We start from the raw sequence: 13,639 nt of genomic DNA on the forward strand, positions 1-13,639 counted from the left end.
CATATAATGCCACAAGAGCATATGAAGTGGACTAAAAATTCGCTGACAGTAGCAGCTATTTAAGATCCAGAAAAACCCACCACTGTTGCAAACTTAGGCCAGATAGGGGAGAGAGACAAAGCTGCGTGTTTGAGCCTGTTGAAGGCACTAAAATTCAGGGCTGTTCCTAACACTGCTAGTCGTTTACCACTGTGTTTTGGTATCAGGGAACCAGCAGAGTGCAATTTGAATTACCCAGGCAGTTCTTTGGGATATTTTGGAAAAGGGTAGCCAGTCAAGAAGAATTCTGTTGGGGACCGAAAGTCATATTAACAGTTGTTTGTGATTTGTACAATAAAGACATATGGAAGATCTAAGATTATCTGAATAAAGGCAAATCTGCAAACTTTGCTTATATTCACAGTGAGGACCGTGAGTTTACTTGTTCCTCCAATGCTTGTCCATGACGTAATGTGTTTTGTAGAAATTGGAAGCATATGTGTACAATGCGTACTCTATTTCAGTTGGGCTTTGTGTAGAATAGCTAAAAATCATGCAGGGGGTTGCTGGTCACTGAAATATCTGAAGTCTGATAATGAGTTTTATGAAAGTGGTGAGATGTGATTAAGTGCTACTGGTATTACAACAAAAGGCAGAAAAAGGGAGGTTGCATTTGCTCAGAGGATGATCATGATACTTTTTAAAAGCACGTTAAAGGCGAGAATCCCAGGTGAGAGCATATCTTAGTATCGCAGGTGGAGGTATAGTATGTGTCATAGCAGGTTTGCCAGGTGTTGCATTAGAACAGATTTGCTCAGACAGGCCTTGAAACCTTTCTGGAATTTGGCCAGAGACTGTTAACTGTATGGAGTGCACAAGCTTTAACCCATGCTCATTCATCTTTTACTTAAAAGGTACTTTGGGTATGTAGGGCTTAAAGATTATCTATTTAAATTTTATTTGTACACTTGAGATGGGTTAAGTATATGGAGGGAGGTCTGGAGGTCTGTAGCACTGCAAAGCCCCAGCTGTGATGTAAAGCTGTGGCCTGCAGTGATTGCAGGTTCCAACATCACAATCTGAGGAAAAGTGGGTTTTATCAAGATGAAGTCTCACAAGTTGGGACTGGTAGTTTCTGTGGAACAGGACTCCAGATTAAAGACAACTGCAATTATTTAATTTCTTGAAAATTAGGAATGTCCCTAGGGCTTTTAACGAATCATCATTGTAGCAGCTCCCATAACACTGTGCCCTTTTGTTTGGGCATTACTGTACTATACTTACCTCAACAGTCATGTATTTGTTTAATATGTGATCACTGCTTTTCCTCAATAAAGTTGTCTGACACTGTTTTGTGTTTGCTGACATAATGCTACACAGCATTTCTTCTTAAACATGTTTCAGAGAAGTCTTTGTTAGCACCTCTATTTGCAGCTTTCCAATAATAGAAATAGGTTTCTGTGTATTTTTCATGTTACCTACTGCACCACAGGGATGAATTGTTTCGACAGAGCCTGGCTAAACTTCGAGAGCAGATAGTAAAGGCAAATACACTGGTGAGAGAAGCAAACTTCTTAGCAGAAGAAATGAGCAAGCTAACAGACTATCAAGTAACACTTCAGATCCCTGCTGAAAACCTCAGTGCCAACAAAAAGGTAATGACAGCAAAGCGCTGGAAAATGTGGTTTTATGGCTAGTCTAAAATATATGTAGACTTACATAACGTTCATCTAACTTGAGGCTATAGAATGTTACTTTTGTTAGATTATGTGTAGGCAAAATATGGCTGCTACCTGGATTTAATCTGTTGAAAGTGAATAATTATAAGTAAAAATGGGAAAATAGCATTAAGTATGGCTCTTGCTGTTCTTTCAAGCGTATGATCACTGTATGTGCACATGGTTCGTGAACAGACATTTGTGTTCTGTTGCTGTAAAACCTGCATTTCAGTCATGTTTTAAAAAAAAATACTGTTTTTTGTTACAGATGCCTACATTTTTTTGTCTTAAGGGTTTTCTAGTTGTAGTGCTTCTGTAAATATGATGATAGCAATAATTATAATGTGCTTGTCATAAGGGATTTGATTGAGAGTGTTAATGCTCCTGTGTGTGTGGTGGTTATCTGAGAAGGACTAAGGTCTGGATCCTCAAGTGATGTATAGGATGTGCTGTGTTTGAGGACAGAGATAGTATGGCTGGCATGGAGATGGAAGGTGTATGTTCTGTATATTATACCTTTTTAGGAATGTAATTTGAGTGAAGAGCTAAAACTACTTACATGCACCTTTCCTGCAGTGATTATTTTTTCCTTTGACTTAGAGGGGTGCAATAGTAAGTGAGCCTGCTATTCAAGTAAGAAGAAAAGGAAAAGGTACTCAAGTGTGGACTATTGAGAAACTGGAGAACAAATTGATTGACATGAGAGACCTCTATCAAGAGTGGAAGGAGAAAGTTCCTGAGGTATTGTCTATGTTTTCTGAAAGGGATCAGAGATTGAGTTTGTTTTCTTTTAATCCCTTTTAACATGATCAAGTGCAATGACTTTGTATATGAAAGGGTATGATATTTTGTTTTTTAAAACAAAACAAAAAAACCTATGAATAATACTAAATATTAAAAAGGTTGATGCATAATAAAACACACATATGCCCTATCCTCACTTGCATTCTTAGATATAAGTGTGCTGAGGTCAGATGTAATTTTGCTGAGGTAGTGACTCATGATACCACTAAGAACAAATCTTTATCTGACATAATATAGGTGCTATGCAGATAAGCACCAGCTCTGAATAGAAGCAGCTAGTTGCATTAGAACTAAAATGATTAAATGGCCGTTAGTATCAAAGCTGGCAAGGATGCAGCTTAGATACACTCAAGGTGCAGAACACACTACTGGAGTAGAGCTTGATCTTAAAATGTGAAATAATCTAATTTCATTTGTATGTCCCTGAAGCTTAAAGCAGTGAAGGAAACAATTGAAGACACGCAGTCTACATCAGTATCTCCATCAAAACTAAGTGGTGTTTCCTGAGAATTTAAGTAGTACACTAGCCTTGGCAGATAAGCATGATACTTGTCAAAAGCTTGCTTATTTACTGGCAAGAGATAGATGTGAGATTTGGTGTTCCAGAAGATGTTCTCTAGGTATGCAGGTAGAAGTGCATAGGAAGTACATCTTGCTGTCTTGTGGCTGATAGGGAGCACCTAAACTACTTGTATCGAGAATCATTCTCAAATATGTTTGAACAGCTCTTGTGCCTTTGTTACATGCCTTGGACGGGACAGTGGGAATCTCTAAAATCATAACACAGGGGAGGTCAAGCATTTCATCTGTGCCCATTGAAGACAACGATGATTTTGCTGCTGACTTTAGTAAGAACTGCTAGCACATCCTTTGAATATATTATGTCTGCCTGAGCCAGGATCGTCCTTCCCATTGCCTATGTCATCCATAATGCATGTGTTCTATATGCTACATAGAAACATGTAGGTCAAATGCATGTGTTGGAGACAGAAGAGGGGAAGGAAAGGAGTTAACAAGTCCACTGAGGGGTGCATATCATGCTACAAATCTGCATGAACTCTTTGTGGCTGTGTATGGGCTACTTGTCTAGAAAATGCCGCAGATGCAATCTCAGCTCTGTGGGAGTCCCAAGAACACTTGTAGGCTTAAGTGGGAGTCATGCTGCACCTTCCCTTCTGCCCCTGTAGTGGTACCCAGCAGCCGGACCAGCTATTCAACCTGGGGATGATTCCTTCTCACATTTTAAAAGCATAAACAGAGGAGAAAAGTAAGGTGAAACTTAGTGAAATCAATGGCTACTGTGCTTGTTCATGGTAAAGTCTGCTTTGGTTGACATCACTAAAAAAAAGTAGGTCATCATATTACTGTATCCCATAGTAAAGAAAGGATTATATTATGTATCATCTCAAAGATTTCATTTCAAATTTGTGATATGCTTCTAGTCTCTTCATACCTGTGCTAACAGGAAGGAACAGAAAATAATGGTAGTGACTTGATTTTTGTGCCATGATCTTCTGTGATGCGGTTTTTCACTTTTGTGTGCCCATGTTTAGACAGTTTTTGACATAACTTTTATGATCTTTAAAACAGATAAGGAAGCTGATTGGCAAAAGAGGGGATCCTTTTTATGAAGCACAAGAGAATCACAACTTAATTGGTGTTGCCAACGTGTTTTTGGAGTGCCTTTTTTATGATGTGAAGCTGCAGTATGCTGTGCCTATCATCAGCCAGCAGGGAGAGGTAAATCCACGTAGTGCCCTCATCTATAGTAGGACCAGGCACACCCTGTGCACTCAAATCTATGGTGGTAGCATGGCTTTTTGCTGGGAGACCTGACATACACCAAATTATTAACAAGCAAATGATACTTTGCACATTGCTATGTATGTTTTCTGTTTAGTTGTTTACAATTACCCAGCTACTAAAATTGTAGAATAAAATTCCTACTATTGTATCAATGTAGGTAACTGAGCAAACCCCAGCATATAAAGGTTCTGATGTATAGTTGTGACACTGTATGCCTTTTCTGTTGTGCGTGCATTAAAAAGGTCACTAGTTCTGGATAGATTTTTTTTTTTTATTATTCCTTTCTCCACTTTCTGACATTGTCGCTTTTTATTTGGTCTTTGAGAGCTGCTCAGTTCTGTTTCTGTGCACTTCCTAGAGTTAGGTATTTACATTCTTAAGGCCTTTAAGTCCCCTGTGCACAGGCTCTTAGTACTTGTCTTGCCACAGGTTGCAGGACGGTTGCATGTTGAAGTAATGCGAGTCACCGGGTCTGTCCCAGAACGTGTAGTAGAAGGAGATGACTCATCTGAGAACTCCAGTGAGAGTGGGAGTCTGGAAGTCATGGATAACAATGGAGAAATTATCCATAGAGCTAAAAAGCTCTCCTGCAGGGTAAGTGAGAACGTATCATGGAGTTAAGTTTCAGGCCTTTCTAACTATGTACTCAGTCTGATATAAAGTACAAAGATACGCAGGCTATTGCTTGCTTCAGATTCTCTAAAGAAAAGAGACTTTGCTTGTTCTGGTCAAGTGTAGGTCAGTCTAACTGCCTGTGGTTGCAAGTGGCTGAAGGAAATTTTCATTAGTTTCTACTATATGCAGGTTTGCATCATAAATGCAGACATTACAAGGGCTGCCCTTCTTGGCAGAAACAGAAGGGGAAGCAGTTTTTCTGTGTAGCCACCTCCTATGGTTTGTTTGATCATCTAATGTAGTATGTATGGGTAGTGTCTGGATTTCATCTCTTTTGTGATTAAATGCTTCATTGTCCAGTTAGGCTTATCAGCTTCCTCAAAGAAAATGTGTACATGATTGGGTTAACTGCGTGTATCTGCTTTCCTTGCATCTTCATTTCTGTATATGCAAAATACAGATTTCCTAAACTGGGACATTCTTAGAAAACAACTGGAAATGTCCTTTAAAAATTCCTATTGGCTGTTGGTACTTTTGGATTAAATACTTAATTTTTGAACGCTACAGTTGAATAAAAAACAATCATAATTATGAGAACATCTGTTTTGTCTCCTCAGGTAAAAATAAAAGAAGCAACTGGACTGCCACTGAACCTTTCCAACTTTGTCTTTTGTCAATATACATTTTGGGATCAATGTGAGTCAGTAGCAGCACCAGTGGTAGATCCAGATGTGCCTTCACCTCAGAGCAAGGATGCTCATTTTACAGTGACCTTCTCTCACTGTAAGGTAACTATTTTTATTATGAAATAGTGTTACTGGGAGGATGGTATGTTTGAGAGGAGCTATTTAGAATTTGAGCCTTGTTTTGCTGGGGGAAGGAGGAGGGACTCAAGTCATGTAACTAATGACTTCTGACTATACTTTATTCATCTCATCGCTTCTTCAAAATGCAGCAAAATGAAAAAAGCCTTTTAATTAGTTATCCTTTAAAATCAAATGCCATGGGGGAAACTACAGTTTATGTGATGGCATCTTATTGTTCAGTAACTTGAAAAAGATCATTGGAGTTGTGCCATTGTTTTTATGGAAATTTTCAAAGCATGAATTGCAGTATGCAGAAGCAGGGATTGCTGGGATGATGGGTTTCACAACTGAATTGACCAGAGTTGAGCTTTATGATCCAAGCCGTATGGCTTTACCATGCAGGTAGTTAGTTGTTCAGTGTGTCCTTACAAACTAGTGGAGGAGATGCAATTAATTTCCTTTGATTGGATGTGATTTGTTTTTTCTCATTTCCAGGACTATGTGGTGAATGTCACAGAGGAGTTTTTGGAGTTCATTTCTGAAGGAGCTCTTGCTATTGAGGTGTGGGGTCACAGATGTACTGGCAATGGCAGCTCTGTTTGGGAAGTTGATTCTCTTCATGCTAAAACCAGGACGCTGAGAGACAGGTACACATAAATTACACATAGATGCTTCCATCGGCTTTCTCATGCTTATGATGCACAAAATAAACTTTGGTGAGGCAACTATTAGTTTTTGTGCGGATGTCTTTTTAGGTGGAATGAAGTAACTCGAAGAATAGAAATGTGGATTTCTATACAAGAATTAAATGAGATGGGAGAATATACTGCAGTTGAACTCCATCAGGCAAAAGACGTAAACACAGGGGGAATTTTCCAGCTTAGACAGGTACATCTCTTTTCCCTATCTTCTTATTCGTGCTTAAATTGATTCTTAATTTTATACTTAATTTCTTTGTTTTTCTCCTTCTTTCTTTCTGTGTCTCAATTACATGTTCAGGGTCATTCTCGCAGAGTTCAGGTGACTGTGAAACCCGTGCAGCATTCAGGAACGTTGCCTCTCATGGTAGAAGCAATTCTTTCAGTCTCTATAGGTGGTGTAACTGCCCGATCAACCAAACTGCAAAGGGGCTTGGACAGCTACCAGGTAAGACGGTTACTTTTTCATGTGTTGATTTATTTTTTTGGTTTTGTTTTGCTGTTCTAGAGCCACCCCAACATAGTTCCATAAAGGACCTTAGCATGCTGATACATTATATATAATTTCGCAGTTTTACGTGTGTTTTGAGGCTAATTTACATAATGTGAGCATATGGTGCTAAATCTGATATAACTTGGTGAATAGCTGATAAAGAGCCAAGTGTGGTATTTGAGTATACACAAGACAGCAGCAACATGAAAACTGTTTTTACCTTGTGTGATTAATAGTAGATTCCTAGCTCCATTAGTTTCCCTCCCTACCAAGGATGGTAAAAATTGAGGAGGGGAAAAACAGAAAAAAGAATAGAGAAAATGTCTCACAGTGAAGGTACTGTTTATCTTTTCAAAAAGGACTGAGCTCTTACTCAATCAGAATCAGAAATAGCCATCACTGAATGTAAAAGGTATATTTCTTTTAGCAGGAAAAAGTCTTAAGTATAAATGGCTTCAAGCTGATCGTGAGCAAATTCATACTGTAAATAAAGCATGCTTTCAACAGCGATGGCAAAGAACAAGTGGAGTTGGCCACCCAGGGGGAAAAGCGAGGTGCCTTTTGTCAAAAGCATTACATTCAGAACCACAAGTAATTATAGCCTTAAATACAGATGAAACTGTAAAATGTGAAGATGGATTATATGCTTGCTCAGTCCTTTTTCTGGCACTGTATTTTTAATAAATATGTTCACTAATACACAAATCATGGCTGGGATGCTATAGGCTGTAATGAAAAAAAAAAAAACCAACAAAATCTGTTTCTACCTGTTTATAAGGCTTTGGTTATTTGAATGTTGTAATTTTAACATTGGACAAGTTTATTTGTGACGGAAATGTTTGTTTTCATGTTTTGGGGTATTTCTGTGAGTTTCTGTTGAGAGAAATGCATGTTCTTTTGTGTTTTACAAAATTTATTTTCTCCTGCCAGAAAGAGGAGGATGATGGTGGTGATATGGATAGTTACCAGGTATTGCTGCTGTTGCTGTCAATCCTCTGGCATGGGGCACAGCTAATGCTAATAGCCAGCAACTTTCAAATGAACAAGCGTACTGGAGCAAGCAAAAGCGGCTTTGAAATACATAAATATGCTGTGCATTTAAGAGGCTACCTGGGCTATAAGACACTGCTGTTGCAGTTTACCTCGTGACTTTATACTCTCGCAGTGTGCTCTCTTCTCTGGTACTCAGCAGTCAGCTCTCCTAACTGGCTACATGAGCTGTGATGTGAATAAAAGCCTAGAAACTTTAATTTGGAATGAAAACAGTTTCCAGTGAGTATCATAGGGAAAAGAACAACCACCCGCAGATGCAGGCGTCTTTCCCAACCAAATTACGCAGCATAGGATTTTTCATTTGTTTTCTAAAGAAAACATAACCTTTAAGGTTGTGCAGTTTTCTGAAATGCCGGTCAGGGAGTAAGGTCAGGGTGCAAGTGTAGGAAATACAGAAGCTTCAGTGAAGCCTGTTTTTTTGTATGATAAGTAAATATAGGACAGTCACAGTTTAGGAAGCATAACAGAAGAGCCATTTAAAAGGTGACAAAGGGCAAAAGAGGAAATGCCTTAAAGTGAAACACATTACAGATCTGTGCATGGAAGTCTTATTTCTAGCAGGCAGCTTTACAGAAGTAGAACCAGTTAGATGAGAATGCTGACATCCCTTAAGATAATGTATTAGGGTCAACAGCAATATCAAAGATACCAGTTAGGTACTAACTTCTTGCGGGCTGTTTATGCGCTTCCTGACTTATCACAGAGAAGAACAAAGCAGATTTTCTGTGATACCACAAAGCATGATTGCATGACGGGTTTTGTTTGCATGAGAAGTCTTTTAATTGCTCTGATAGCAGCTGCTAGCAATGGAATTTTGCGCAGGTTTGAGGGCGTACTGACCTGTCTAATCTGCAAGAGAACTTATGATCAACTGATTATACCTGTTTTTCCTATTCCATACACTTTTTAAAAGTCTGATTGCCGCTTGTGTGAGTAATTACCAATGGTGTATAATTCTGCTCAGCAATTGAGGCAGTCAAATCTTCTTTTCCTCCTATTGGAATCTGAAACTTGAAAGCAAATGAGCTTCCATTCATGGGTGGTGAGGTACTTAATCAGTGTGCATGTCATTTGGGGGAAGAAAATTTTCTGCATCATACAAGCTGTTTAATATCAATTCCAACAAAATTATCACAAAATTCACTGTCCCCTAATCTTAACCACATAGCCTAATGACTTTCTTTGCTCTTTCCATGGTAGGAAGAAGATTTAAACTGTGTACGAGAAAGGTGGTCTGATGCATTGATAAAACGCAGAGAATACTTGGATGAGCAGATTCAAAAGATCAGCAATAAACAAGGTTTGAAGCTTAAAGTCCCTGTCATAAGTACTTTGTTCCCTACACCATAAAAAATATATCTCATATATAATATTAATCTCTTTCACTGTAGAAAAATCTGAAGATGATTTAGAACGAGAAGCACGGCTGGTTGAACAGTGGGTAGGGCTGACGGAGGAGAGGAATGCCGTGTTTGTTCCAGCACCGGGCAGTGGAATTCCCGGTGCCCCCGCAGATTGGTATGTACAGAAAAACCATTGGAGTGGTTAGCTTTTTCTGCATGAACATTGCACACTGCGAGGTAAAAAAATCAGAGGTTATTTTAGAGCTTTTTATGTTTTCCTGTAATGCTACCAGTTACCCTCAGCTGGCAGAAGGCTAGAAGGCCAGGTTCTGGTTTGAATGTAAGAAAGGTTTGCTTAGTTAACATAATTACATAAAGTAGCTTTGAGATAGCTTTCAAGGTTTGAAAATCACCTTTGAGTTTGACATACTATTTTACACTTATTCAAAATTCTGAGAGTTATCCTGTAGTTTGACTCCTTTCAAAAAAGGAGTGGTTCAAAAGTGAATGGTAGAACACATGACAATTTCATTGATAAGGGATGGGGAGGCAAGAAATTCTGATTTTAAGGGATGTCTTCTCTTATTTAATTTCATTTAAATTTTTGTGTTTACTAAGATCATTGGAACTGACATGCGAAAATGAGGAATGTGACACATTAGATTTGGGAAAGTATAGACAAGAAATATGGCTATAATGAAGTGTAGGCTGATGTCTCTGGTAATACCTAATATCTCTTCTTCTTTGGGTGACTGATGTAGTGACAATCTTTCCTTGCCATTTTTTTTTCCCTTATCCACCTGAAGCGTGCCGTGATCATACAGTGAAAAGTGTATTTATTGATATAAAGACTATGCCTTACCAGTGGTTACACATCCAGTCGTTTGAAAAGTTGCTAACTTTTATGGATGAGGTGACTCCAACCAGTAAACTTTATAAGAAGCAGAACAGGATGTTTAAAACTTGTTATTCTCACAGCAATTGAAACGTGCTGTGTGGGGTGAATTAAGTTTTGGTAACTACATTTCTCTGCATGTGTAGATAAACAAAACATTGTGCAACACAGGCATTCAAGTTCACCATCAAAATTTTGACAGGTTTAGTTATTGGTTACAATTAATATTCGTGGAGATCTGCTTGTCCAAATTAGTTTGTCTTTGCCTTCCTTGTTGACAGCAGTTTGTTTTGTTTCAGGATTCCACCTGCAGGAATGGAAACACATATACCTGTTCTCTTCCTTGATTTGAATGGTATGTTGTAATGGCAGATTAAGAAATTGGGAGGGAGAGTTGGGGGGATAAATTAGGTTGGATCAATAAATTGGAAAAGTGGAAGAATGAGTCTGAAATATCTTAAGACATCAAAACAAGTCCCAGCAATGGCACTGTCCAATATGTCCTGTAAAATGATTTTTCTTCTTTCTCTGTATGTTGGAAAAATTATCTGTAGAGGCTTAAACAGCTGGTTTGATGAAGAGTGTGCTAAGACTATAATGACCATTGTGTTAGACAAGCTGAATGTTCTCTTTGAAGGTATTTAGTTTTACATGTGAGAAAACTATTTATAGATATTCCTAGGACACAGGTACACTGTAGACAAGGGACTAGAGTTAACATCACATTTAAGGACTGTTTAGGAAACAAGTTTATAATAAAGCAGAAGAGGATCCACAGGCGGGCTACTAGGGATGCTTATACAGGCCACATGTTTATACCTGCTTTGGAAGCTGCTTTCAGAAAACAATATTGACTTTTTGCTTTATGCTCACAAGAAATATTTTTGTTTGTTGTGGTTTTTCCATTATCAACAGAGATTAGCAGACAGAAGATCAAACAGGATTTTTAAACAGGTTGATGGATCATTGCACAGTTTTTTTTTGTTTAGCTGGAAACTGGCTAGGCTGGCAGGTGTATAAATCAGAATTTTTCTGGCTGCATGAGTTAATGTTATGAATACCTAGAAATAATTTTGAAGTCCGTTTAGGTTACATGGGAATGTGTTCAGGCTGAGTCTTAGCCTGGTTTTACTGCCCTTCTTTTGTATGCTGAAATTGTCTTCAAAATATTGCATAGTAGTAAGATTAATAAGAATAAAATGTATTATGAAATATGGATAGGACTTTGTATTACAACTTTGCCTCTATATATTAATATCCTTTGGTATAAAACTATTTCATTCTTTGCACATTTGTTTCATTAGCTGATGACCTCAGTGCCAATGAACAACTTATAGGTCCCCATGCATCAGGAGTTAACTCAATACTGCCAAAGGAGCATGGGAGTCCATTCTTTTATCTGCCGATCATAAAACACAGTGATGATGAGGTAAATTGTTAGCAAGCCTCCTTCTTGACAACTGCAGCTTATGTTAACACTTTCTTTGTATGTTTTATTTTCTACTTGTATGTATTTAATCACTTATATTTTTCTCTTAGAAGTACCATCTATATCTAGTGCTGCCTTTATTTTCTGGCCTATTGGATTAAAATTTAAGAAGATAATGACTTGTTAGCCCTTCACTCTTAATTGAGAGGTGACAAATCTTAGCTCTTCTTGGTAAAAGAATAATTCCATTGCCTGACTCAAAAATCCCTTTTTCTTCTTTCCTCACTCCATGATTCCTCTTGCAGGCTCTTGATTCTTCAGAGAAAGCTACTTCATTTGTTGTGCACTCTAGGCAGAGCTTAATGTTTAAATAAAGCTTTTTATTTTGTAGTACACAATTACTTATTTAAATATAAAGTTTGGGAATTGTTGGAAATGAATGGTTCTAAATAGAGCTTTGAATTTTTTAACTTACTTTTTCCACCTTGCGTGCCAACTCAGAGACTGTTGGCAGAATGGACGGGATGCCCGAGTTGGGAAGGAGGCAGGGGGAAGGAAAAACACATTCTGCAGGATGGGAGCATGTTTGTGCTGTATAGGCCTTTATAACCTAATCCAACACATATGGAAGATTTGCCATTGAATTTGATAAACTTTTAATACAGTTATAATAGGATTTGTATTCTTTCCTCCAGTCTTGCTTCTGCTTTGCTCTCTGCTTCCATCTGTGTGAAGACTTCCATCTACAGCAGTTTTCACAGTGCAGGGATTGTGCTCATGGTTACATACCCCAATATCTTAACACCGCGTCTGTGTTGCTTCTGATAAATTCCTCACTGTGAATAGGAGCTTTGACCCCATTTTGCTCAATAGTGCTTTTCTTTCATTATTGTTTTATTTCCTGTTAAATCATTGCAGATTTTACCTGTTGTTAGAGTAATTGAATCTTTTACTTCCTTTTCCTTCCTCTCATTTTGTCTGCACAGGTTTCAGCCACTGCTGCTTGGGACTCTTCTGTCCATGATTCAGTGCACCTGAACAGGGTAACTCCTCAAAATGAGAGAATTTACTTAATAGTGAAGGCTACTGTGCAGCTCAGCCATCCTGCTGCAATGGAGCTGGTATTACGCAAAAGGATTGCAGCCAATATTTATAACAAGCAGGTAAGAAGTTTTCAGGTTTTCTTAATTATGAGTTTTGCTTGATGTCCTTAATTTTATGAGTGTGTCGTCTTAGCTGCCTGCTTCATTTTTTGTGAATTCAGTCACTCCTATTCTTATGAAAGACATATGAGAAAGACAATTGTAGGTTGCAGTGAAGCTGCACTTCCAGTAGATACCTTTGAACTATCCATTTTTCAACCTGATTTGGTTCAAAGTGTAACAGGTGCTAGTTTTGCAACAAAAAAGGAGTTTACCCTCTTCTCTATACAACTTGAAATGTTCTTTGATTCAGAGAAGTTGGTAGTAGCTCATCACCGTGGTCACTCTATTCCTGAAAGCATCTTTGAGACCTTCAGGTGTTTAGTGTAAACACAATGTATGTTTTTTTCTTTCTCTTTTCTGCTTTTTCTGTTAATTACCAACTAGGCTTGTTTGCCACCACTAGCCAAATGTGTATGTTCTCCACCTACTTTTACACTATGATCCTCATAGGTCATTTACTTTGACCACAAGAGGGGTTGCTGTTCCCTTTGCTGCTTTGCTGGGGTTAAACAGTGAGGTGCTCTCTGAAATTAAGTTCCTTTCTGTTTCCTTGATTGAGACCAAGAAGGTATTTCAGAATTGCTTCAGATTTTGCAGTACAACAGGGGGAGGAGCACAAAACAGCTGTTGTTATTACTAAGCAACTTGCTAAGCAGCTGAATTCTGTGGCTTTTTGTGTTTGGCATACTGGCATTGCTAGTTTCATTTCTTTCAAATCCCTTAGTACATGAAAGTTAAGTGTAAGGGCTAACTAACCTGGCAATGAAGTGTGCGAAGCTTGTGATTACAAAAGTG

The 13,639-nt window shown here is 38.3% G+C and overlaps 1 protein-coding gene across 10 annotated transcripts in view; it reads left to right on the top strand.

Moving 5' to 3' along the window:
• The window catches only part of KIF13A (kinesin family member 13A), a 116,358-nt gene that overhangs the window by 87,109 nt on the left and 15,610 nt on the right, over nt 1-13,639 (top strand). For 8 of the 10 annotated variants that reach the window (XM_065052319.1, XM_065052321.1, XM_065052320.1 and 5 more), the window contains 14 exons: nt 1,472-1,634; nt 2,298-2,438; nt 4,092-4,241; nt 4,737-4,901; nt 5,540-5,710; nt 6,224-6,375; nt 6,484-6,616; nt 6,728-6,874; nt 7,850-7,888; nt 9,173-9,272; nt 9,364-9,490; nt 10,510-10,565; nt 11,515-11,639; nt 12,626-12,802. In XM_065052319.1, the coding sequence (XP_064908391.1) occupies nt 1,472-1,634; nt 2,298-2,438; nt 4,092-4,241; nt 4,737-4,901; nt 5,540-5,710; nt 6,224-6,375; nt 6,484-6,616; nt 6,728-6,874; nt 7,850-7,888; nt 9,173-9,272; nt 9,364-9,490; nt 10,510-10,565; nt 11,515-11,639; nt 12,626-12,802 (1,846 nt within the window). The remainder of the gene's footprint in view (nt 1-1,471; nt 1,635-2,297; nt 2,439-4,091; nt 4,242-4,736; nt 4,902-5,539; nt 5,711-6,223; nt 6,376-6,483; nt 6,617-6,727; nt 6,875-7,849; nt 7,889-9,172; nt 9,273-9,363; nt 9,491-10,509; nt 10,566-11,514; nt 11,640-12,625; nt 12,803-13,639) is intronic. The other 2 variants (XM_065052313.1, XM_065052316.1) reach the window with 1 other exon arrangement.

The sequence above is a fragment of the Columba livia genome, chromosome 2 (assembly GCF_036013475.1).
Source record: "Columba livia isolate bColLiv1 breed racing homer chromosome 2, bColLiv1.pat.W.v2, whole genome shotgun sequence".
Classification (NCBI taxonomy): domain Eukaryota; kingdom Metazoa; phylum Chordata; class Aves; order Columbiformes; family Columbidae; genus Columba; species Columba livia.